The 26473-nt window shown below is 50.9% G+C and overlaps 1 protein-coding gene across 1 annotated transcript in view; it reads left to right on the top strand.

Moving 5' to 3' along the window:
• Positions 1 to 26473, top strand: part of ZNF423 (zinc finger protein 423) — a 346039-nt gene that overhangs the window by 85034 nt on the left and 234532 nt on the right. The window contains exon 3 of the mRNA XM_055554096.1: positions 22311 to 22511. Coding sequence (XP_055410071.1) covers positions 22311 to 22511 — 201 coding nt within the window. The remainder of the gene's footprint in view (positions 1 to 22310; positions 22512 to 26473) is intronic.

Raw genomic sequence — 26473 nt, 5'->3', positions numbered from 1 at the left:
GGAGTAGGGAGCTTGCCTACTTCTGCTTATTTCAGGTAGTATCTGGCCTCCTGCAAGGCTGTCTTCTGAACACTTGATTATCAAAATGCTTTGATTCTAAGACGTGCATTTTATCATTGTCTAACATTTCTGAAGTTGGAGGGGCATATTAATATCCATGCTGCTGCTGCTGCTAAGTCACTTCATTCGTGTCCAACTCTGTGCGACCCCATAGACAGCAGCCCACCAGGCTCCCCCGTTCCTGGGATTCTCCAGGCAAGAACACTGGAGTGGGTTGCCATTTCCTTCTCCAATGCATGAAAGTGAAAAGTGAAAGTGAAGTCGCTCAGTCGTGTCCGACTCTTCACGACCCCATGGGCTGCAGCCTACCAGGCTCCTCTGTCCATGGGATTTTCCAGGCAAGAGTACTGGAGTGGGGTGCCATTGCCTTCTCCGATTAATATCCATGTGTATGTCTAATTCAGTGATTCTCCCTCCTCCCAAGAAAGCTACCACTGAGTTCATAGGTGTCAGGCATTTGGTGGCCTCTTGGACCTGAGGGACTCTGGTAATGGTGGTGGATGCCCTTGTCTGATGCAAGCGGATTCCTGGAAACCAGGGTCTGAGAACCTAGGCCTTGCAGACGTGCATGCCTCGTCCTGGACCTGCGTGCTTCTAGCCCTGGCGTTTCCGGCCTCTTACCTTCCCACACACAGCTGCCCATACCACACAAGGCAGAGGGAGCCGTCAGCTATAGGCTGCAGGTCTAGTCTGCAAATCCTCCAGCCGCCTCTGTGGACTCTGCCTGGACCTTGCTTAAATGATGCATCCACTTCTTCCCTCCCTTACCCACTCTTAGCCTCACTGTTTCTTCCACCTCAAATGTTCCCCGGGTTCCTCCTTTGCGATCCTCCTAACCTCTTCCGAGGCAGGCCTGTCTCTGGCTCCACTTCTGATCCACGGGGTACCCAAACAGGACCTGGCTGGGTGCAGGCTCTCCTGTAACACTCGTTGCCTGATAAATTGAGGTGACTACAGCCCAGCACTGAAATCTTGCAGGCATTTTATTACTGTCAGCATCTGGGCAACACAGCTCGAGGATCAAAGAGAGTTACGGGAGAGAATGAACTCTTAAGAATGGCTAATTATTATTATTATTATTTTTAACCAAATGCAATTTACTAAAGGGTGTGGAGAGGGAAGGAGGCACAGAGAGCACAGCCTCTAAACGAGGGTTAATTAGAAGTCTTCCGGATAGCTAGTGCTTCATCAGCAACAGAGCAGCATGTAAATAAATCTAATTTCCCTCCAACTCAACTCGTCACAGGCTTAATTACAGCAGTCACAATGTGTGCATGTGTGTGTTTTTTTCATTAGCGTAAGAGGGTCATTATTAGCCACGTCTGCTAAGAATTTTTATGAAGAGCCTGGTTCCACCCTCGATAGGTGTCCTCAGAGAGCAGAGAGGAACTTTCCGTGTGAACGAAAGAGTTTCCAATTAAGGTGGCTTGGAGGAAGCAGGAAGCGGCAACGCAAATTAGAAAAAGATTACAGAAAGGGAAAAGACTGCGAGTGCCTTGCTTGCTGGCGGAAAGGTTCTGGGAACCTCGGTTAATTACCGAATGGAGGAAGAGGTCCTTCCAGGGGGCTGGACTTTCTTTTTCCCTCCATTGTCTCTGGCCTGTCCTGAAATCTTGGGGCTGCAAGACCCCTCTGGGATCCTTTCTTACATTCTGGCCCTAGAGAGCTGAGAATGAACTTTACACTCTGGGAGGACAAGGCTTGACCACTTTCCCCCACCTCTTTGAGATGACTTTTCACACCCCTCACCCACCACCTCGGAGCAAAGCAGCGGAGACCACACTGTCCCCGCCGCCAAGAAGATTGCCGCACTGGACGGCTGTTGCAGTGGGCGGTATTGTTCTAGAAATAAATAGCCGAAAACCCCGAGTCAGAAATTAGTTAACACAAAGGAAGTCGAGCCCAACAGGCTGAGTTCCAATTGTCTGCAGGAAGTGCCCTGCCCAGGGGGGCCTTTGAGGGAGGATTTCAGTCCATTTCGCCTGGCACTCAACTCACAATGTTGGCAAAAAAGTTTTTTCTTCCCTTGCAACCCCTGCCTGCCTGGCCCCAGCCCCCCATAATGATTACGTTTCTCATTAAGCATTGTAGGGGCTGCGCTTTGTGGTAGTTAATAAATCTCGAGTGACTTCGAAATCAAGGCAGCTCTCCGAATTCCAGGCACACGTGTCCGGCCTCAGAGACCACGTCTGTCCTTGGCCGTCCAGCAGTGATGGGAGCTACTGCGCTCCCCGCCGCCACCCAGGCACCCAGCAGAGGACAGATCCAGCAGCTCTTGGTATGGGGGGGGAGCCCAGAAGCTCCCATCATATAAGCCCCTCTTGCTGTCAGTTGTCCCCAGCATGTTTTCTTCCGGGCTCTGCTTGAATGCCTCCAGGAATGGGAGGCTCACCTCCTTACAAAGCAGCCTAGAGCCTAGTGGCAGCCCCAGCCGTCATGTGTATTGAGTGCTTACTAAGTGAACCTGTTTAGTTTACTTAGTTCGAGTGAGTAACCATGAACTAAAAGTAGATAGGGTGAGGGGTGAGGGGTGCCGTGTCACTGTCTTGTTGGACAGGGAGGTTCAGAGAGGTTAAATAATTAGCCTGTGGTCACACAGCTTATGAGCTATGAAGCGGGGTACATCTCCAGCTTGTTGAAGGTCAAGCCCATGCTCCCAGTCCTCGCGATGAACCAGTGCCGGTTTCTTTCTCCCCCTGGTCAGCCCCACGGGCTCGGGTTCTGTGCCTTGTGATCTCCCAGAACAAGCCTGCTCTTCTGTATGCTCCTCTTGAGTGGTCTGGGGACAGCTTTCCTGCTCTGCTTCCCCCCCTCTTTTTTTTAAAGGATGAGATGCTTGGATTGATATCCCTGGCTAGAGTTCTCTGATGATGGTGCCACTGTCAGAGTGGGGACTGGTTCTAGCGGGGACTCCCAGGCCCTTGGATCTGTCAAGCAGCTGGTGCAGGTACTGAGAAGGCCAGCACAAGCTGTGTGGACAGGAGCAAGCATTGCAGCTCCTGATTCAGGGCTGCTGGATGCCCACCAGGCCCGAGCCCAGTAGGGCAGGGTCAGGAGGGGCCAGCGATGTGGTCCCCCACGTGTGCAGTTGTTGGCTGGGTGGACGCTGGGTGATGCACCAGGTCATCTGTTTTAAAGGCTTTCCTGGGCTAGATCACCCCCACCATGGCTGCAGTTGTTAGATTCCTGGGCTGATGAATCATGGGCAGGGGGGCTGACACTGTCACACAGTCCGCCTTTCTTCTCCAGGTGCCCGATGTGGAGGCGAGCATCCTGATATGGGCTAGGATCGCTTGAGGGGGCAAGACAAGGAGTCCCACAATGAGCCTGCTGCTCTTAATTTGCTCCCTCCTTGCTGTGGGGTCTCGGCGAAGACCCTTGCCCTTGAGGAGGGGCAGAAGCCTGTTCACTGCCCTTCTTGGGTGGCACCTTGGCACTTTTATCTTTCCAGGGCTGAGTCAGTGGTTGAAAAGCTCAAGGTTGGGCACCCCCCTCCACCCTCCTGTCTGGCACAGTTGGGCTGTTGAGGCCCATTCTGTCTTTGTGTTGGTAAGCAGAGGCCATGTGTGCAGGGTCTGACACTTGGAAGAACCAGCATGGTTTTGAATATATTAATGATTTCATCTTTGATAAATCAGAAGACTTGTCTGGCAGTGGTGGGATTCAAACTCAGATCTGACCTCATAGCCTGTGTCCCAGCCATGGCACTTTGCATGCTGTTGACATGGCCCTCTGATGTTTGAAGTGCTCGTCAGTAACATCTGACCACGTTGAATTAAAGTCCAGAGGCTCTCACAGGATCTTGAATTTGTACACGATCACCTTCATTCAATCTGAATCCACTCTGGATTTCTCACGTTTGCTTTGAATCAAGGGACTCACACTGACTCTGGGCTCCTTCCAGTCTTGGTCTGAGTTAGGATTTGATGGCTGTCCTGTGCCTTCCTCAGGCCCAACGCTGAGCTGCCTGCTTCCACTGTAGGTCCACTGACGTCCTCTTGCTTCTTGAAATGGACCCGATGCTTCATCAGAATCCTTGGTGCTCACTCTCCTTGCCCTTTTCCACGTGTCGATGGGCTGGTTCCTTCTGGTCCTCCAGAGCTCAACTCATGTCCCCTGCAGAGGGGCCCTCCCTGCCACCCTGGCTAAAACTGGCCTCCTCTAGTCCCTGCCCCATCACCTGTTTTATTTCCTTCAAAGTCCTGACTTTGTTTCTCTGTGTATCTGCTGTCTTTCTCCCTGATGAGAGGGTAAACTCCCCAAGAGGGTCTGCCCGCCTCTGTTCCCGCTGTGTCCTAGGACAGTCCCTGGCGTGTCGTGGATCTTGGTAAGTGTTTTGGAAATAAGTGGATGTGTCTTAAATGCCCCTGTGTCTCTCTTCTGGAAAGAAGTATGAGGCCACCCTGGGGGCCTTGACCCTCCTTCCTGTGACCGTCTTCTGTGATTCAGAGCCGGCTGCTGGCACACAGAGGGGAAGGTGTCTCCCAGGGGGCCTGTTTCCCAGAAGCATCCAGCTCACTTCCCCACCTGGGCTCCTCCAAGGGCAGAAGAATGAGGGCCTTCCTGGAAGCCCTTGTGGCTTGGCCTTTGGAGGGTGGGAATGACTTGGGTCCCATGCTTAGCCATTAGTGATGAAACCCAGGAAGCATCCTGATTTTGTGACGAGGAAGGGAAAAATCTCCTCTTTCTATTTGGTAAAGAGAAGAAAGGAAGCCGCCAACTGAGAATTCCCAGAATGGGAATTTCCTAGACTTTCCCTGGGATCAGTGGGTGTAGGAAGAGGCGCCGACTCCACCCCTCCTGGGCAGGAGTATGATGGTCAGTGTGTACGAGTGTGTATGTGTGGGCACACATATGAGTGACACCCAGAGACGGGGCTCGTGGGCCACAACACAGGCTTACAGGCTGAGGGCGTCGTTCCTTTCAAGGTCAGCTGCCCAAACTCGCCAGCGCACAGCCTCTCTCCTCTGCACAGGTACGGCGGGTAGTGGTGGGCCTAGATGGTGAGGAGAGAGGAGGGCTGGGCGCTGGGAGCACCCCTGACTCTCAGCCTCGGTGTTGGTGCACGAAGCAAGTTCTTTTTCTTAAGAGTCCTGGTCAGCCTTTGGTCTAGTGTGGTGATTGAAAGACTGTGTTAGCGAATCAATATTAGTTCCATTCTATTTAAAAGACATTAGGACAGTATCTAGGGGCGGCATAGAGAGGCTTGTTAAGCACAGATTTCCAGGCCTCATATTCAGAGAGGGGTGGCTGGTATATCATCTGGGATCCCCCTCCAGGCGATGCTGGCCCAGGTGGCCCTTTGACCCGCATCTCCAGAAACTCTGCTGTTAACCCGAAGACTTCAGGCTAAACCCATTTTCAGAGCAAGGAAATTTTCCAAGACAAAATAAGCCCACCTCTCCCCACTTCTTTACCGGGACCTGTTTCCACGTAACGAGAAGCTGGGGACTGTGAGATTTCCCTCTAGACAAAGCTGTAGAGGCAGATTCAAAGAAGTGGTCCCTGGAAGAGAGGATCTCGGCACAAAGTGCAAAAAGGTTCCAAGTGGGCGTTTGGCTCAAGATCCCACTCTTATAAAATGATTGCTGCGTGAGTACGGAAATACACAATCTTGTTCATCAAAGTGGTCACAGCGCAAACGTCTGTGTGTGAGATTTCAGGTGATTTTTACTATTTTCCTTGTACTTTTCTGTGTGACCCTCATCGCAGTTATTTTTGTGCTCAGAGATAATAGTAAAAGCTCATTTTGTGGAAAAGAAAGATATTCAGAAACATAGAAACAGACCCAGGGAGAAAGGTAGGTGGGACCACTGGCTGGTCTGACCCGTGGCCAGCATCAGTCCCCCGGGCAGGCACTGTGGATTTCTATTGGAAATACGGGCAGAGCACCCAGCTTGGGCATTTCTGGGCCGGCCTCAGTCTTTCTTGCCTCCACCCGGGGCCCCTGTGCCCTTTGTAGTTGGGGTCTCCCATGGGACCTCAGTCCCTGGGCCCCCTGCCTTTAGTGGATCTTGTTGCTACTGGCTGCCCTTCTGGGGTAGTACCTTGGCTTGGGAAGGAGGTGACATTGCACCTGCCTCATCTCTTTATTTATTTTAAAGTTAATTTTATGTATTTATTCTTCGCTGCTCTGGGTCTTTGTTGCTGCGCTCCTGCTCTCTCTAGTTGTGGCGAGTGGGGCTATTCTCTAGTTGCGGTCCCCGGGCTTCTCACTGCAGTGGCTTCTCTTCTTTCAGAGCACAGGCTCTAGAATTCGGACTCAGTAGTCGTGGCGCATGGGCTTAGTTGCCCTTTGGCATGTGGGATCTTCCTGGACCAGGGATTCAACTCGGGTCTCCTGCCCTGGCAGGTGGATTCTTTACCACTGGATCACCAGGGAAGTCCTCGTCTCTTTATTTAATGTGGCGGAGATGGGATGGCATCTCGGAGCGTGGTGTTGGAGCCAAGTGGCTTGGGCTTCTGTGTTCAGCAATTTGTGCACCAGAGGAGTGAACCCAGAGGAGCCCAGACCCGGCATGCTGGGAAGCAGATCTGTGCTCAGCAGGAGCTTCTTGGAAACTGGGATCCCTGCTCTGTCACCCTCTGGCTGTGTGACCTCGCCCTCTCTGTGTCTCCGTTTCCTTATCTGTAACTGAGGCCGCCAAGTCCGTACCTCATAGGGTAGGTGTCACAAAAGGTCCCCAACAAGATGGCTCCTTTTCCTGCCCTCCCTGTGCAGAAAAGGGGATTTTTGCTGGAAAGATTTCCAGAAACTGTTTTGGACTGTGACCCTGGCCATATCTTGCCTGTAGCAAGTGATCATCTGACGTCGCCCGGTGTGATTTCTTAGCAACCGGTTCCTTTTGGTCGGCCCAGCCATCAGACGCTCTCCAGCAGAGAGAGTTTGAGTAATTTTTTCCATTCAATGTGCATTCATGGAAGGGGGGGTGGGGAAGGGATGCATTTTAGGCAGTACCTGGCTCCTCCTTAAATTAGACTGGTTTTCATTCTCATCTCTCCAAGGTGGTTTTCCAGACTCAGCCGTGACTCACAATCTCAGCCTGCCTACGGGAGGGTCAGAAAATTGGTGAGAAGTCAGAGTTGAAGCATTGATTTTTTTTTTTTAAGACACGAAGATGGAAAATCAGCATTTGCTTAAAAACGATTGCCGTGGTGTGGTACAGCAAAGGGATTCTGTCCAGGAGGGTCTGCTCTAAGGAGTGGATGTACATGACTTCGGTTCATCTCAGTTTGTATTCATCCATTTATCCATCCATCTGGCACATATGGTTGTTACTGTGTACCTAATATGTGCCAGACACTGTTCTAATTGCTGGGGATTCTGCAGCGAACAAAACAGAAATTCCTGCTCCGGTACCAAGTCGTGGGGTACCATTTATTTTCTCAAGCCAGAAACTCCTTTCTCTCCTCCCTCTCCACCCCTGTCACATTGGATGAAGGGGGCGGAGCCCAGGGATGAGGTAGAATCTGGGGACCTGAGGACTAGCCCTGGCTCTGCCACCAATTTACCACGTGGCCTTGGAACAGTACCTTGAGTCTTAAATTCTAAAAAACTGGGCTTTCCTGTCCTTTCTCTGAAGGCTTCTCCATCTAAAATTCAGTGCTTCCTTGTGACTCCCCAATTCATTCACTATCTCCTCTTTTAAACATTTTTAGTGGCTCAACGATAGTTTTTTCTATCATGAAATAGTTCAGATACATAAAAGAGAATAATGACCACTCAAGTACCCTTCAGCAAGAGAAACTGAGCTCTGTTCACCCAGTGAAGCCCCCAGTCATCTTTCTCTTTCTCCCCCCAGGGCCTGGCATTTATCATTTCTGTATTTGTCTTTCTTCTTGAAAAACATATGGATGGTATATCGATACTATTGCTATACATGTTTTAGATGTTCTGTAAATGTTCTATAGATATTCTAAAATGTCGTATTTTATTGTATCACCACAGTTTATCTTTTGCAACTTGCGTTCTATCTCTGTCTCTGTTATGTTTGGGAGATTAATCCTTGTTGATATGTGTAGCTCTGTTTTATTGGTTTTAATTGCTGCATGGTGTCCACTCTGTGAATGTACCACTGTTTATCTATTCATCTCTTATTCATGGAAATGTAGATGTGGTCTGATTTTGTGTGTGTTTGTGTGTGTGTGTGTGGCTATTACAAAGAATTCTGGGGTGGATATTCTCACAGTTAACTCTCAGGTACAGTTTTCTAGCAGGTAAAACCTTGATGTGAAATGACTGGGTCACAGGGCATGTCTCAAACACCATTTGCTCCCTCTCTCTCCATCTCTCAGCTCTGCTTGCCCCCATTCTAACACTGCAGGTAACTGCTCTCCCAGTGGTTCCAGAAAATGTCTTGAACTGTGTCTCAGTAGCCCCACTTGGGTCACACGTCCATCCTTGGATGGAGCTTGGAGGCGAGGCCAGCCCCAAGTGAGCCTCAGAGTGGGCGTTAGGGAGGGTTGGCCCCATGGAAGATCAGGGTGCTATGGCTGGGGGCAGGAGAGCTAACTGTCGGCACTGCCCAGGGTAGCTTGGCCCCATGGTGTTAGGGGAAGGTAGTTCCTTTGCCTTTTGTCCTGAGTTTTCTTAGAAAGCACCTGTCTCTTTGGCAGCGACAGTGGGCAAGCAGATTGAAGAAGCCTCGGTTTGTATTTCACACTTTGATTTCTGAGCACAGCCCAGGGCAGTGATCTTCAGTGTTTCCTTTTTAAAGATGGGGAAGCTGAGATTCCAGGGTCTCAGCAATCCCCCGAGGTGTCTGTGGGACCCAGCAAACTGGGAAGACACTCTGCTCTCCTCCCCACTCTTTATCCCCACACTCAGAGGTCAGGTGGCTCCTTTAGTGGCTCCAGGCTCAGTCTCGCCATTTCACAGGTGGGAGAACCAGGCCCTGAACAGGACGGGGGTAAGGCTGCAGCTTCTTTGTTTCTAGTCACTCAGTTAATACGCTCCACACAGTGTTGATGCAGGATGGTGTTACAGATGGGGAAACTGAGGCTCAGAGAAGGGAGGTGACTGGACTGGCCCAAGGTCATGCCAAGAGTTGGGGGTAAAGCCCAAACAACAGTGTAGGCTCCTCCTTGGTCCCCTCCAATGCTGCATCCATGAGCCCTCCTTACTTCTCCACCCTAGAGGGATCTGCGTTCGCCACCCAGACCCCAGTTGTAACTTCAGTGATGGGAGGAGATACTCCACTGGGTCCTTGTCCTCAGCTTCATCCCTGTGGACTCCCCACAGAGAGTCCTTTCCTGCCTTCGATGCAAATTCTTACACTTTCCTGATAATATTCTGGGCTCTTCTTAACGTGAGGGGGTCAGCTGTGAGGCACTCGGCAATTTATTATTCTTGAGAATTCTGTTTGGTGACATGAGTTAGCATTTAACAGACACCCTGCCACCTCCTCTCTCCCTATTGTGACAGGCTCCTGGCAGAATCCTTTTGAGACTCAGGGTAATTGCACCACGCTGGGTCTGGGAAGACCACGTTGCGCTTGAGTGCGTCTCAAAAAACGTCTCCACAATAGACAGTCAGGTACGCGTTTGCTTGGCTTCAAGGTAATGATTTAAACTTAATTTGACCCTTGATGAGGGAGCCCAAGCTTCTGGTCGGGCGCAGCCTTTCAGTGTGGGCTTGCCTGCCATGCCTTCAATGGTTACACAAATAATTCCTTCATAACAAGTGCCTTTCAGAGGATGTCTGCTGCTGACAGCTAATATAGAATTATTGCCCCTGAATGCATTTCTGTAATTACTTCCCAGAGATCTGTCTTTGTGTTAGAAGACATTTCACACTTTAGTAACATAAGTGTTTGGGGAGAGTACGAGCAATAATTATGAATAGTCTTTCCGTGAAAATAAACCTAAAAAAATTATAAAAGCAAATGCTAAAATTGGTTAGAGTCAGGGAGGAATTTCATTTGAATTTGACTCATGGATATTTATTCCAAGTATAATAACCCTTCCTGTATGGAAACCTTTTTTTTTTTTTTAAACAAAAGCAGTCATGATACAGAGATCCCACTTTCTAATTTTTGAGCAATACTGAAACCAGCAACCTGATTAAAAGTGACAGGTTGCTTGAGACTGAATAAAGAAGCGTAATCGTGGAGCGCTGAAAGGAGACGTTTGTGGTAATGGAAAATGAAATGATTCACAGTGTGATCAATAAAAAATTAGCAGCATTTAATAAAAGGTTTCTGCTTCATGTTGACTAAAGAACATCGCGAGCAGTTTGAAATCCGAGTTAAGTGACGGTTTGAGGATGAGCCGGGGGTGGTGGCCGTGCGGAGTGTGGGTGTGCGTGCGCATATAGATCACGCGGATATTGGCCATCCGAGGAGGCCACCGGGCCCCTGGGGTGGGTCTGGAAGTTTCCTTTGCGCTGCCCACTTGACCTTTGATCTGTGGCTAATCCTCTCCAGGTCTGCGCTCCTCCTGGGCTCCATGCAGCCCTTGCTCTGATTGGCGGGTGTAGATCCGGCCCACTCGCCGCTTAAATCCATCCCCGGGGAGGGGGCTCCCGCCTGAGGGATGGCGGGGCTTTCTCTGAAGTCCCTCCAATGCTCTGTGTAGGCTATTGGCTTTGTCCTGTCAGCTGCGCACAGGTCTAGATTTCTGGAGGCTTCCGGGATGCCTCAGAGTCCACTTGTGGGACTGGGCACCCTCCCGGAGGCTGGAGGGAAGTGGGCAGAAAGCAGGCGGGCTAACGCGGGCAGATGCAGTGAAGTGGAGTGAAGGGTCTTGCAGGGGGCGGGGCCTCCGCGCTCCGGCGGGGTGGGGGCGCTCTGTGGAAGCCGCTTTTGGGGAGCTGGCTGTGGCCCCCCCCGGCCCCCGGCTTCTCCCTTAGCAGCCACAACGCGGTGAAACCACTCCATCAGACATGCTCCCTTCTCTCCAGACGCCACTTCAGTGTTCCCCGGGACGCACCACACACCAGGCCGTCTCCATGCCCCGGTGACTGCTAATTTTTAAAGGCTCTGCACAGCTTCTCCGCTGTGGCTGGAGGCTCCTGGGCTCCTGGCCTCCCAGGCCCTGGGTGCGGGAGGCGGCTGGACCGGGAGACCCTGGGCTGCAGGGTTCCAGCAGCGGCTCCTGAGGACCAAGGGCAGCGAGTCCTTCCCACTCCCAGAGCCCTGGGCCGGCTTCCTGTCTTTGTTCCCACTGTCTCCAGATTGCCCAGAGATGTCCAGACCCATGGCTGGACCTTTAAGTGCTAGGGCGGGAAGGGCCGTTTCAAACTGCTGGGCTCACAGACATTTATTGAGCACCTGTTGTGTGCCAGGCTCTATACTGAGGGCTCGGTGGGGGAAGGGAGCCGGATGAGCAAAACCGATGCTGATCCTGCCTGCACGGAGCCGGCTCACTGGCACTCGGACAGTGGGATGTTCTCTGAGAGAAGGACCAGGGCTGCTATGGTAAGAGCGAGAAAAGGGGGTGCCTGGCGAGCACCCAGAACGCCATGTGGGGCCAACCCTGTGGGGTGAAGATTCCTTGGGCTGAGCCCTGGGCAGTGAAGAGGAGTTGTGAGGGTGGACTTTTGCCCACTTCTTGCTCAGTGGTACCCCAGGGTCCACAGCAGAGGAGGGCTTCCTTGGTGTGGAGGTGACCCTTGGCATTCTGCCCTTGGGTCTGCCCCTGGTCCAGCAAGGAGTCACTAAGGTGCCCTGCTTTAAAAGTAGCTGCTCCATGGCCCATGCCTTCATGGGCAGATGGAGCCATGAGGCCAGAGAGGGTGGGACCTGCCGGTGTCCCGAGCGACCCTGGCATGGGCTGGGGACTGTGGCCTTCATCTGCACTGTTTGCGTTCGCCTTTGGCCCTGAGCCACTCTTACTCAGCCCTGCCTGTGGGTATGCTTTGGTCCCCGGCCCCCTTCTCCACCCCCACAGGGCTCCTCTTTCTGCCATGGCCCTCTGGGGGTGATTTGCGCCCCAGCATCCTCACCCTGAGTGCTGCTCCTGGACCAGGGGCAATTAGGAGCGCCAGGCCTCAGCGCTGGCCACAGATTAGCTGGATTTATCGAGCTCTCCACGCCGCCCCACGGCTGCCCTCCCCTGCCTACCTCTGGTTCGCTTCTCCATCTTCTCCTTCCCAGCGGCCGTTGGAGACAAAACATGACAGCAAGGAGAGGGCAGTGTGGTCACAGCCTCAGGAGGTCACAAGGCGGTAACAGTGTACAATTTTCATGGTTCCAGGGTGGCTTTGTCCGACTGTTCTTCATTACTGCATGCGGCGAGATCAGTTTTATTAAGATTGTGAGGCTTGGAGGAGCGACACTGTTCAGGACTGACTAGAAAAATATAATTTTTTTTTTTCCTTTTTGGTGGGGGTGTTTGCTTCTCTCCCCTCCTCCCGCTTTCCCTCCCTCCCATCCATCATCTTTTCTTTCCGCTCCTTCGTTACCCATCGTAGTTGGGAGCCGGGCGCGGAGAAAGCTGCCATCTCTCTCTGCCTTTATGGCTTGAGCTAGGCACTTGGGAGGGGAGAATCATGCTTTTGTTCAGCAGGATGTGCCCACACACGGCAAGGTGCTCGTAACCAATGTCAGCCTCAGTAGCATGAGCAACTTCGCTTTGTTCTTTGGTGTATCTACCGTGCCTGGAGCAGTGGCTAGCACATAGTAGGTGCTCAGAAGAATGTTTGTTGACTGACTGAGATGTGGAGGATTTGTGTCTGATAATGGCTCCAGTCTGGGGGGACCTTATTGCTCACCATGGCTTGGGTGGCAGAGACCTGGGGCAAGGTCACCTGAATGACAGTCCTCAGAGGAAGCTTTTCCAATCAGAACCTCAGGGAGTGATATCTTCTTCATTTTTAGGCAAGGAAACCAAGGTCTAGAAGTATAAGCAACCAGAGTCATGCAGGGAGGAACTTGAACCCAGCCCTAAATCTCCAAAGAAAGGGGCACTTTCATTATTGCACAGCTAAACTGCCTGTCTGGGTAAGGGGCCCCAGAGACTCTTGCTGGGTGTGTCCCATGGCAAAGACCCCCCCCACCGCCCCCACCCAGGTTACCTCCAGCCCTCCAAGGCCTATTGTTTCGTCCACACCTGATTTCTTAAAATTTGAAGTCAACATTCAAAAGTCCAGAAACGTCACAAAAAATATGGATTTCTTAATTGTTTTTCTTTTAAAAAAGAACAAATAATGTCTGTACCGAGCCTCACTTTTCTGTATGGTGATTCTGTAGATGATTTGAGCAGGGACCACCTCCTTGGGTGGGTGTATAGTCTCCCCGTAGACTCCCTCAGCCCATTTTACTCGTTTGTGTAAAGGTGGGGGCCTTGGAGTTGTGAGCTTAGGCCCACTCATAATCTGAGTGACAGAGTGAGCTGTCTGAGCCATCTGAGCCTTGGTTTTGCCCTCTATAAAAAAGGTCTAATGTTATATCTCCCTTATGGGGACATGGGTCAAGGGGTGAAGGATGCAAATTAATCGGAAGGCCTGGTCTGACAAAAGTGAGTGCTATTACATTTTGCCATCACACTTTGGCCTTGGCTTCTAGAATTCCTGTCCACTAGAGAGACGTTCTCTGGAAGGTTCTTGTCATTTTCCTGGTCAACTACAGGCCTGTGGAGAGGGGGGCCCTGTACCCAATCTGGCATCATCAGCCAGGATGGACCATTCTGGCAAGGCTTGTGTGGTGCAGCCTCAGGTTCAGTGTCTGACTGACCGTGGCTTTGAAAGCCCATCCGCAGAGCCATCAACACTGAGAAGGGAGTGATAGGCACTCCCCCCGAATCCCTAAGACAGCCTGTGGAAGTTGCTTCCTTATTTAAGAAGTGGAACTTGGACAGCAAATTATGTGTTAAAATATTTGCCTACAGCTCTGCTGTCAAGGGGACCCTTTAGGCTGAGTGTTAAATGTTACCCTGCTGCCTGCACTGCAAATATTTTAAACCTGAAGATAAATAGCGGCTGCCTTGTGGAATTTGGGGCCAGCAGCGGATGCACAAGCAGAGTGTCTAATTGGGGTTGGCAGGCTCCTTGCCCAGCCCCAGCCCAGTTCCTCCATTTCTTCGTCCCACCCGCCCAGGCGTGCGTGAGAAAGTGTTCACGGAGACGTGTCCTTCTCTACAAGCCGGGCCCGAGCCCCGAGCTGAGGTTCAGCCAGGGGTTTGACCTCTTGCCCAGGTTCCAAAAGTGCTTCCTCCCACGCTGGCCCTCAGGAAACGTGCTGCCGGGGAAACTGTTTGTAGGAAACATAATGGGCTGTTAGGACGGAGCCTGTGTTTGCTATTAAAGGAAAATGTTGCTCCAGGATAAACACTTTGGAAGTGGTAGACACCTGCCTGGACTGTGAAGTCTGTCTGGAGGCTCCTGAACGGTGTACAGGGGGAGAGCGCAGGACAAGCGGGCGTGTGAATTGTAAACACATACTCGTTGCCTGCCCCCGGGGCAGACCCTCGGCAGAGGTCACGCTCTTTCCTGGAGGAGGTGGGCTTGTCATTTACTCAGGGTCACACAGCGTGGAGCAGGGGAGCCTGGACTCAAGGCCAGAACTTCCCTCTCCTGGTGCAGTGGATTCTTTTGGACATTTTTGTGTCTTCCATGGGGCATGTACCCTGACATTCTCCACCCTCAGGAGCCTGTGAGGTCTCCTTCCAGAGTCTCGTGTGGCATGGTGTCTCCACCCTCCTGTCTGAGCAATGATGCTGCCTGTGTTTGAATGATGACAGCAAAATAAGACAGTAACTGTGGCTACTGTTTTCGCAAGCTTCCTTGTGAGCCGGGTGCCAGGCTTTGTATATACTATCTCGTTAAAACAGTAACGTTATTAAAATTTTTCTCAGAGGGCAAGTGACTTATCCAAGGTCTCCCAGCTATGAAGTGATGCCTGTGGATTTGAACCCAGAAATGCTGGCTCCAAAGTCTGGAATTCTTTCTGTTGTTTTTCTATCATCCCATCGGGCCCTGGAACATGACTCCAGCTCTCTGCTGCTCGTGTGTGTCGTTGCTTCATAACCATCTTTCTGCAGGAACAGCATGGTTGCCTCTGCCCTGCTGATTCCTCTGCACTTGTGCTCCTGGTGCTCCCTATGCAGTTGGGTTTTCTCGTCAAGCCCTGGACATGCCTAGAATTCACCGTCTGCTGATTTCCACAGAGATGGGTGGTGTGGTCTCCTGTCCAGGTCTGATTCGGGTAGGAGATGGGGAGGCTGGCCTCCAGGGATGACTCTCCGCCTCCCACTCTCATGGGGCACCATCCTGGCCCTCACACCCCTCTTTGCCCCTCCCTGGCACCCTTGTCTTGCAGTTTTGCCCACATCTTCCTCTGCCCATCTGCTCCTGCTCCAGCCTCCCCTGAGCTCCTCAGAACCCTGCAGGGCTCTTGGCTTACCTGTATCTGTGTGTAGCTGTAGGCGCAAGTTTTCTCAAATCAATGGCCGTTCGTTCATCTCCACCTTGTGAAGCAGGAGAGGACCGTGTCCATCACGATCAGGCTCGTTGACACATAGGGACTCAGCCTTGGATGGGACAAGTGACGGAGTCAGAGTCACTCATGGGCTGAAGTGGGTGGTCCTAGAGTTAAGACTGGAACCCAGGGTGCTGAGTGACCCCAGCCCAGGCTGCAGCACTTAACCACCTATACCTCCCCTGGGGCATTCCATTTCTTCACTGGGCACTCTTTCACCCACCTCATGTTGATTAACTATCTTTTCTGTGCCAGGCCTTATATGGCTTTGAAGCCACTGAGATGAAAGAGACTGTATGTTGTTGCAAATACATGTTTGTTATGCCTGACCCACAGTAGGTGCCTAATCAACGCGTCTCAGGTGAATGAAGGAGAGCAGAGATGAACGGGTGTGATTGTAGTTTCTGGAGTGTCTCATGGCTTTCATCGTCTTCCCTTGTTTTCTGTATCCTGGGCATGTGGGGGCTGCTCCTGGCCTTCCGCCTCCATTGGGTGGGTCCTCGGCCCTGGGACCCCTGAGGCGGGACCCTCAGTGGCCCCTGGTTGGCTTTCAGGGTGCCCAGGACCCTTGATGGTGGGTTGTTCCCTGCAGTCGGTCCCAGGAAGGAGAAGAGGCAGCATTGTTGCTGAGGTTCTTTCTGACTCTCGTGCTGGCAGGGACTGGGGCCAGAGGGAAGAGACCCTCACGGGTGTTCTCAGGCTGAGCCTCTCTCAGCTGGCCCTGGGGAGCGCTGAGGCCCTGACAGTCCTGACTCATGAGCTCGAGAAGCCTGGCTGAGAAGGTAGGAAAAGTCCTGTTCCCAGACCTGGCAGCCTGTGGGCAGCCTGCCCCTCCCGGGGCCTCTCCCCTTTCCCTTTTTCTGGCAGTGGACTCAGCTAGCTGTCCCATGCTCAGCACTTTCGCAGGCATTCTCTTTTTTGCCCTCCCGTGTAGTGGTTAAGAGTCAAGATTATAGGCAGAAGACCTGAGTTCGATTCCAGGCTCTGCCCTTCCCAGTGTACGTGATTGTGTGTGGTCCTGAGCCTTGGCTTCCCCCTCTGGAGAGGGGAGATATCAACTGTATCTCCCCCATAGGCTTACTGTGATGATGGGATGGGAGGATGCGAAGGTAGAAGGTACCTGAGGTGACCATCATCACTCAGGGTGCCAGGGGAGGCAGCACCTGGCTTGGGTGGGGAAATGCACTATTCTCTCATCATAGGCAGCAAAGATGGAGTGTTTTGTTACTGCCGCTCTTTGCTCATAGAAGGTTCCCCAAGCCCATATCTTGGACTCAGGGACTGGTGTGGTGTAGAGGGATTAACCTGTGTAGGTGTACCATCTTCCTCCTGCTTTGAAGAAGTTGGCAGAACAGATTGGTCCCATCATATGTTAGGTTGAACCATTTGAGATTGCCAATATTTGGCATTTTTGACCCACAAAGATGGCAACTTCATATGGTTGAACTCAATACTTACCACACAATAAACAGCCCTGTAACCACTTCCTCTTCCCTTGCTTCTATCCATGTTGACATTCAGAGTCTTGTTTCTTTGAAATCAATTCATTCATTCATTCACCATTTACTGAGTGCCTACTATGTGTCTGTACTAGGAGATGGGGAGATAGTACCTAGCGAAACAGACAGAGCTCCTGCCCTCATGAGCTTATGGGGACATGTTGCAGCTATCAATGGCTATGTCACAAGGTACCCCCAAACTCAATGACCTAAAGCAACAGTTATTACTGCACACAGTTCTCTGGGTGACTGGGCTTGGCTGGTGCTTTCACTTCGTACAGTTGTTATATGTTATATGTTATGTTATATATTATGTTATATGTTATATGATTGTAGTCATGTGGCTCTTCGGGCTGCTGCCTTCTGAAGGCTTGTCTGGGCTAGGTGTCCAAGATGCTTCATTTCCGGGACTGGCAGGGGGTGCTGGCAGCCTGGAGCGCCCACCCTTTCTTCATGAAGCTTCGGCTTCTCATAGTAGGGCAGCTGGGTTCTCAGGGGACCCAGGGGAGGCTGCATTCTAGTTTCTGTGGCATTCTAGCATTTGGAAGAGCCACCAAGGCCAGCCGGGCCAGAGGGGAATTGTGGAGGGGACATCGATCCCGCTGCTGCTTTTTTTAACTTTTATTTATTTATTTTCGGCTGTGCTAAGTGCTGCATGGACTTTTCTGTAGTTGCGGCGAGTAGGGGCTCGTCTCTAGTTGAGGTGCATGGGTTTCTCATTGCGGGGGCTTCTCTTGTTGCGGAACATGGGCTCTAGGGCACGTGGGCTTTGGTAATTGTGACTCCTGGGCTCTAGAGTACAGGCTCAGTAGTTGCGGTCCACGGGCTTAGTTGTTCCGTGGCATGTGGGGTCTTCCCGGATCAGGGATTGAAGCCATGTCCCCTGCATTGGCAGGTGGATTCTTGCCCACTGAGTCACCAGGGAAGCCCCGGGTCCCTCTTTTTGATGGGAGAGGGCAAGGTCTTCCTCCGTAGTAGCACATGGGATGGGAGTCGTTGCTGCCGTCTAGGACAAGTGCAGCTGCCGTGGGAGGTGGAGAGTGAAAAATCAGCCCGTGAGAGAAGTTGGAGCTAAGTGTGCTGACAGGGAAGGAAAGGGGACCTTCGGGAACAGATGATGGGGATCTGGGTGGCCTTGATACTCAGGCCCGCGGGGAGTGAGGTGGGTAAAGAGTTAGCCCTTGGCTAAATACACTTGAAGTTAAGGGATGGAACAAAGGTCTATGTGGCTGTTGAAACAATTGGAAACAACCAGAACCTTTGCTGGGCCTTGGGGGCCGCGAACAGGACCCTGCAGGTGACTCTTGGAGGGTAGGACGGTTCCTTGACACTTGAGACTCACTTTTCCACTGAGGCTATGCTGTGGGGAGACCATGTAGTGGAGTGGTTAAGAGTCAGGCACAGCTGGAGAAGACTCTTGAGAGTCTCTTGGATAGCACGGAGATCAAGCCAACCCTGAATATTCACTGGAAGGACTGATGCTGAAGCTGAAGCTCCAATAGTTTGGCGACCTGATGTGAAGAACTGACTCATTGGAAAGTCCATGGTGTCGCAAAGAGTTGAATGTGACTTAGTGACTGAACAACAACAATAACAGCTGTCTTTGAAATCTGCCCCTGTGGCCTTGGTGAAGCATCATCATCTCCCAGAGTCCCAATTTCCTCAGCTGGAAGATGGTTTGTGATGGTGCCCAGTTCATAGGGCACCAGGTCGGCTGGTAATGCTCACTGCTGTGGGTGGACCCCTGGGCAGAAAGATGGTGGTGTGTGCACAAGAAAACACCCCGCTTGTGAGTTAGCTGAGGTGCAGTGTGTGGCCCGGCAGGTCGGGAACTCTGGCAATGGACGGAAAGGCGGCCTGCATGGTGCCGATTCTGTTTTCTGTCCCAAGCTTGTGGCCCTGGGGAGAGGGCCCTGTTGGAAATTGTTTAGTTTAGGCCTTCCTTGGCTGTCCCCTAGAGAACTTGGGTGAGGCTGCAGGGAAAGGCCCAGCGGCCCATTTTTGGGAAGTCCTCAGCTCCGGGTGGGGATGGGCAAAGAAATGAGCTGTACTGACCTTGCTTTGGGGGCCCTGGTGGTTGCAGGGACCTGGGGTCAACTGTAGTTTAGGCTCAAGGTTTCCACGATGGAAACCCGAGGCAGCCCTTGGGGTGGGGGCTCCGGAGGGCTGGTGGCGGCTGCTGGGCCCTGCGTCCCCTGTGCGCTCTCAGTGAGGACCCTCGGGGGCCTCTGGCTGGATGAGGGAGGGACATGGGCCAGCAGGGCTGCCCCCGAGGAGCCAGAGCCGGGCCAGGGGAGCAGGGCAGGTCTGCTCCTGATGGCCCCAGGGGCTCTCTGAGCAGCTGCTGAGGGTGGGCCTGGAAAGAAGAGACCCAGAGGGTGCCCCAGGGGCACTGGCACCCTCAGCGCTCTCGTCTCCTGGCCTTGGGTGTCTGGGGTCCAGGCCCGGAGGAGGGCGAGTGACTCCACGTCAGAACTTGTAGGTTCAGTCTCTTATGTGGCTCTGGGTGGCCTCTCAGAGCCTCAGTTTTCTGAGGAAAGCTGGAAAAATAACACCATTTTTCCCGATTGTGAGGCTCAGAGGCTGGGTCACACGAGATTGCCTTACAGAGTAAACCTTCGAGCAGGATGGAGGGCTTCCTGCTCTCGAGGTCTTGATTCTGTTGACGCAGCAGAGGGGCCCCCGGGGACTGGGTCTCCAGGGAAGTCCTGCTTCTAACAGTACTTCAGGCTGTGTTTGAGGTCCCCATGTCGCTCACCTCCCGTCTCCTGTCCCTTCCCATGCAGCCACCTTGCCTTCCCATCTAGGACACAGTGGCGGGGAGGTGACAGTTCCTTAAAACAGATTTATACTCTTGGATGACTTTATGGGTTTTTGCCTTATAAAAACCCACGAGTTGACATTCTGATTTATCTGCTCCTGAGTCAACAGGATGTACCAGATTTAAAGAGATCAAATGCATTGTAATGTTTGTGGTTCCAGTTGTGGATTAGATGAGCTATTATGGAAAGTGCTGCCAAGTAAATATGGCAAAAAAAATATAACAAGGGGATAATTTAAATTTGTCTATTAAACTGTGTGTTAAGTAAAGTAGCACCGGCGTGCTGCTGAATGTAACTTATTATCTGGAGACTTGGTGTAGTAGATAAAGTGGGAATTATGGTTCTTTTTTTCCCCCTTCAGAACATTTTTTTCTGTTAAAGGAAGAGACTGTAAACTAGGAATTTCAGAGACGGGTGCTTGACTGTTTAACCATGGCTGTGTGATGACTTATAATATTGAAGGCTCCAAATGATATTTCTCATTTCTTTGCTTTCTATTTCTTGCGGTCGCCGCAGCAGCAGATCAGATTTCCTGAGATAAATATGCTGCCTGGCTTTTAATGGGATTTTTGTATTGCCGGGAGTTGGCGTGTTCTGATAATAAAAGAACCTAAAAATTGTACATCCCTTAATTGGTAAGAAGAGAGATGTTTTGATGGGCCACAAATAGAAACATTGATTTTTACTGCCTCCGCGCAGCTCCAAGCGGCGTGTCACGCCACGTTCCCCGCCACGGAAGGCGGCAGCTGGCTCTCCAATGAGCTGATTTGTGTTTGTAGGTTCTCGATGTCGGGTGCTTGGAAGTGTGCGTTCTGTGCGGACGGGAGAAACGGAGCCCTTATAACATTATCTATTTCTAAATTGAAATATTTGTAGAACTGTGGCTTCTACCTCAAATCGAATGCATTTTTTGCTTTGTTCCTCTATCTTCCTTTGGCGACCAATCCTTGGGGGTTTAAAGGCTGTGTGCAGAAGGCTTTTTCTGTAACTGTGATGTTATGGGCACTATACACACACACTCATGCACACATACATACATGCACACACACATACACACACCTCTGCATATAAGTATATGTTTGCATCAATATCTTTACATGTAGTAGAGATTTCTCTCTCTAGTTTAAATAAGCCCTAGTTTCTGCACAGGTTGATCTGTTGCCCAGAACAGACTGTGGGAAGAGATGACAGGCACTTTGATTTTTGGTTCCAAGTCTCTGTATTTTAATGGGCAGTTTTAATCCACTGACATTTATTGGGATGACTGATATATTTTGTATGTAATATTTGCCATGGATTTTTTTGCACTTCAGTTTACAAGTTCTTGTTGGGCCCTGTTTATCTCTCAGATCGAGTCTGCTCTGTGGGGAAGTGCATGGGGCAGGAGTCAGGATGTCAAGGTCAACATCTGTCGGGGGCTAGGGATGTTACAGCCCCCTGGCTGGAGGCCAGGTGCCTTACCTGTGAAAGGGGAATAACAAAGCTATCCCTCTCTGCAGGGGAGGGGCGGTGGCAGAGTGGAGCCAGGTGATCACTTGAGCCCTCTTTAGCTCTGGGATGTGTAAGACTGAAATGGGGCTACATGTGTGTATTTGTGACTTTGAAAATGCACAGAATGCTATGCAAACCCAAAGCATTGTTATCATGATCATTAATCATGAGTTCAGTTTTCTGTACAGTTTATCTACTGGTTTGCATGGTGCTAAGCATAGAATCAGAGAAGGCAATGGCAAGCCACTCCAGTACTCTTGCCTAGAAAATCCCAGGAACGGCAGAGCCTGGTGGGCTGCCGTCTATGGGGTCGCACAGAGTCGGACACGACTGAAGCGACTTAGCAGTAGCAGCAGCAGTAGCAAGCATAGAATTGGTATTTTATTTTAAAGAAGTTGGTCAAATGATTCCAAGGCTGGTTCTCACTCTCTAGGCTGATACTGGGGTGCAAGTGAGGGCTCAGGTGCCTTTTAAGGAGCGATTTGACTGTCCTTGGTCCTGTAAACACATGCGCTTCTTTGATTCCAGAATCAGGACATCTTTACAAAGAACTGAGCCAGCCTCTCACCACATTGACAGGCATGTTGTGTGGAGGGTTAGTCTGGCTAAGAGATCTCTCAGCTCTAAACCACAGGGCTTTCGGGGAAACTTAAAGCTTGTGCATTAGGAATAGCTGATCAAAACACTGGAGAGGTATGTGAGAGAATTGAGTTTTTAGGAGACAAAATGCTAAGGCATTTTCACCTCCCTGATGGGTCACGACCCCCAGTATCCACGCACAGAGGGAAGATGACAGGAAATCCCTCTGGAAGATTTGCACCAAGAATTAAATAAGCTAGCTGAGAATTATGGCACCACATGCTACAAAAACCCATATATTAATATACTGAGAGGTGTCAAGGATAATGGACCCTGGGAGGTAGAGTAATTAAATGTATCTTCATAAATGCGGGGCGATTTCTTTTACAATGCTTTCCCCAGACCCCGTCAGCTGACATGGACTGTATTCTTCCTGTTGGCAGGAGGCCTAGAAGGAGAGCCGGAGTGTGATCGAAAAACCAGCCGTGCGCTGGAAGACAGGAACAGCGTGACAAGTCAAGAGGAGAGGAATGAGGACGATGAAGACGTGGAGGATGAGTCAATTTACACCTGCGATCACTGTCAGCAGGACTTTGAGTCTCTGGCAGACCTGACGGACCATCGGGCCCACCGCTGTCCTGGAGGTAATGTTAAATAGCACTGGGATTCTGACAGGTGGTTATACGGGTAATTGGACATAGCAACAGCTTGAAACCTCAAGTGAGATTAAAGAATTAATAATGTAATTTTACAGTTAATGTCATTTTATTGTGGTGTCTTGGGTACCCTCTTCAATAAAATTAAAAATAAAAGCAACAGCTTTGCGGCAAGCAGGAGTTAGGTGGAGGTACCCTGTCCTTGCTCCCCGAAACTGCCGTCTGTGGTCCGTGACCCATAAGTGGGTGGGTCTGCACCCTGGATTTCTGGAAGGCCTTTTGGAAACCCAGCAATTAAGAGGTTATTAGTGCAAAGTTAAGCAGCTTAAGTGTGGAAAGCTGCGTGAAGGAGTGAACTCTGAGGCAGGGCTAATGATGGGATGAGGAGAATTTCAGAAGCCAAGAAGTATGCCTGCAGAAAGGGACCCAGTTCTGCCTCTGCACTTGGCCTCTGCTTCTCTGGGTAGGAGAAGGGTGGCTGGGAGCAGTTTTTGCTAGACCTGACGATGGCCCTGTGTTCTGTTTACCATCTGCCTCAGAGAAGGTGGACAAGGCCACAGTTTCTAGGAGCAATTTAAGACTTCACGAGTCAAGTGTGTCCGTGTGTCTGGGGTATATAGGGTGTGAGGGGTAGGGGAATGGGGGCATGTGTATTCCCTGGAGTGTGGCAGCCATGCTATCCCGTTAGGGTTGACATCATTCCAGGCTTTGCGCAAGGAGGTCAGAGCATCCGTATTCCTTACATAGCTATCCTGAGACACTTCCTTGTATTGTGATTGTTGATGCAGCCCCTTGGGTGCTGGTTTGTGGGGATAGGACCTAAATCTCCAACCAATACTGCAAGGAGGGCCTGACACCTGTTTGGGGAGGGAAATTTGCTGGTAGGAGATAGGTTGGGACTCAAAGTCTTATTTCCTCTACCTGTCAGGCTGTCTTGGAAGTTTGATAGCCAAGTGTTTGGGGAACTTTGCTATGACTTTTCCTCTAGTGACATCTGTACCCACACAGCCCTGGATGAGCCAAGTCCTCATTCTCAACCTCTAAAGGGAATCGATATCAAAAACAATGGACCCAGAGAGACTCAAAGTTTTGAACTGTTTGGGAATCAGCAAACCAAACCCCAGTCATTTTGGAATTTGTTAATGTTTCCATCATTGGCAGAGGAGATGGCCAACTTAGGTGCTCAGAATCAGAATTGGAAGGGATTTATGCGGTTGGCTTTTCCAGTCGTCTTATTTCCTGGGGGAAAATATTGAGGCACTGAGACAGAAAGGTGATTACTTAACCCGGGTCACATAGCAGTTTGGTGATGGAATCAGGACCTCCTCAGCATTGTGGGCTACAGACTCTCATTCTCCTTGAGACAACAGTCGATGCTGATGTAGTTCTTGATTAGCTATGAACTGAAGTGAAATCTTAACTGTAAGAGAGTGAACTATTGGTACATATTTTGAAAACAATCAGCTAATCGATCTTCTAATTAAAAGCTGTTCTCTTTATGTACTATCACACTGCTCCCGTGCTATTGTTAAAGCAGGGCTTCTCAGTTCCACCGTGGAGTGATGCTTTGTTGGGTGTCTGTAGCTCTTGGAATGAGGTGCCATTCCTGGCACTACCCAGGCTGTTCCTTCCTCCAGTTCTTCAGCATCAAGGAGATTCTTACATCTGTTACCACCCTTTTGAGAATGGTGTTGCTTCTGGCTGGAGAAGGGAGATTGGGAGGCTTTGGGGCTATATGTGGGAGTCTGTATTGGAAATTTTAAATGGTAGCTATTTGTCCTTTGGTCCTGGGCACGACTGTCTTCCCAGTGGCGGCCTCTTTTCTTCACAGCCTCAGACTTTGGCTGAAATCACGGCAGCCCCATTTGCAGGGTCTCCAGCCATCTTTATCGATGCATCTTTATCCACCAGCTCCTCTGCCTGCTTCCTGGCAGGACCCCACTAACGACCTCCACTGGGACATGGGAACCAGGAATACCCCCAAACCCTGGAGCATTGGACAGGAGTCAGAGATTCCTTGAAAGAGTACAGGAAACAACCTCGCCTAATAGCATCCCTGAGAAATTCATTACCACCCAGTAAAGGCGTGACCCAGCCTGGGCAAGTCCCCCGAACATGGAAGAGAGACGTGAGGAGTTATTTCCCCCAGTTCTTAGGACTACTCAGGGACAGGATACACTATTGGGAATTGTGTGCATATTATTCAAAACAGGGCTTCCCTGATAGCTCAGTTGGTAAAGAATCTGCCTGCAGTGCAGGAGACCCTGGTTCCATTCCTGGGTCAGGAAGATCCCCTGGAGAAGAATAGGCTACCCAGGCTCGTATTCTTGGGCTTCCCTGGTGGCTCTGCTTGTAGAGAATCCACCTGTAGTGCGGGAGACCCGGGTTCGATCCTTGGATTGGGAAGATCCCCTGGAGAAGGGAAAGGCTACCCACTCCAGTATTCTGGCCTGGAGAATTGCTTGGACTATACAGTCCATGGGGTTACAGGGAGTCAGACACGACTGAGCGACTTTCACTTTCACTTATTCAAAACAGGTCCCTACCTAGGATGCCTCCAAACATCCTTAGATTGTGTGGTGGGACTTCCCTGGTGGCTCAAACGGTAAAGTGTCTGTCTACAATGCAGGAGACCCAGGTTGGATCCCTGGGTTGGGACAATCCCCTGCAGAAGGAAATGGCAATCCATTCCGGTACTATTGCCTGGAAAATCCCATGGACAGAGGAGCCTGGTAGGCTACAGTCCATGGGGTCACAAAGAGTCGGACACGACTGAGCGACTTCACTTTTTCAAACTGCGGCCTCAGAGGTGTCTCTGGGGCTGTCTGACTGAAGGGCTCTGAAACCCACTCCAGACAGAGCTATTACCTTAAAAAGTTTGTTTTATACATTGAGTTAGTTTAACATCTTCAAAAATTGGCTTCTGCTTTAAAACTTTGGAACTGGTACAAAAATGCAACAGCAGGCCCTCCTAGGCCAGCCTCAGGGATCTCTGCTGGACACTCATCCTTGGTCACCTGGTCGCAGTACTAGGGACAGTGCAGGTGGGCATCGCTGCCCCGTGGAGCAGACTCTGGAGGGAAAGGTGGACACTTTTCAGCCCAATGAAGACCGTTTCAGACAAGGATTTCAGAGAGGACCCTGCTCTGTGAGGCCTGGGGGGCTCTGGGTGCTCCACAGACGCTTCTGAGGGAACAGATGAGTCTTGTTTTGAGAGAAGGTGGAGCTTCCCTGCTGTTGAGGATCTGGGGCCTGAGGGCAGCGCACCTGTCCATTGGAATCCGGCTTCGGGTGTGAACAAGAAGCTTTCCTGCAGAGGGCTGTCTGTCCTCCTGGAATGCGGAGGCAGCACAACCCTCCCCAGCCAGGGTACCTGGAAAGCCCAGCTCAGGGGGCAGTGTTTGTGGGGTTCATCTTGAGTGTGGCCCTTTCTATTATTATTATTAATTTTTTACTGAAGTATAGTTGATTTACAATGTTGTGTTAATTACTGCTCTAGCAAGGTGACTCAGTTATACCTATATGTGCATTCTTTTCCAGTATGGTTTACCGTGGGATATTGAGTATAAGTTCCCTATACTGTCAAGTAGGACCTTATTGTTTATGTATTCTCTATGCACGAGTTGGCATCTGGTAATCCCAAACTCCCAATCCATCCGTCTCTCGGCTCCTACCTTGGCAACCGTGAATCTCTTCCCTAGGCCCATGATTCTGTTTCTGTTTCATGGAAGGTTCGTTTCTGTCGTGTTTTAGGTTCCTTGAATGTGGTCCTTCTTTGAACTGCTCTGGCAGAGTGAGCTCTGGGCTCTTGCTGTGGCGGTGGGGTGGGTGTGGGGGCACGGCCTTGTTCCATCAGACTCCAGGAGAGTGGTGTGAGGTCTGGACAGTTTCTGGGGGTGGGGATGCTCCTCATGGAAGGGGAGCCTCCTACCAGAATGGTGGTGATGGCA

Source organism: Bubalus kerabau, chromosome 17, assembly GCF_029407905.1.
Source record: "Bubalus kerabau isolate K-KA32 ecotype Philippines breed swamp buffalo chromosome 17, PCC_UOA_SB_1v2, whole genome shotgun sequence".
Lineage (NCBI taxonomy): Eukaryota > Metazoa > Chordata > Mammalia > Artiodactyla > Bovidae > Bubalus > Bubalus kerabau.
Note: the sequence above shows the minus strand (reverse complement) of the source record. Positions and strands in the feature narration are given on the sequence as shown.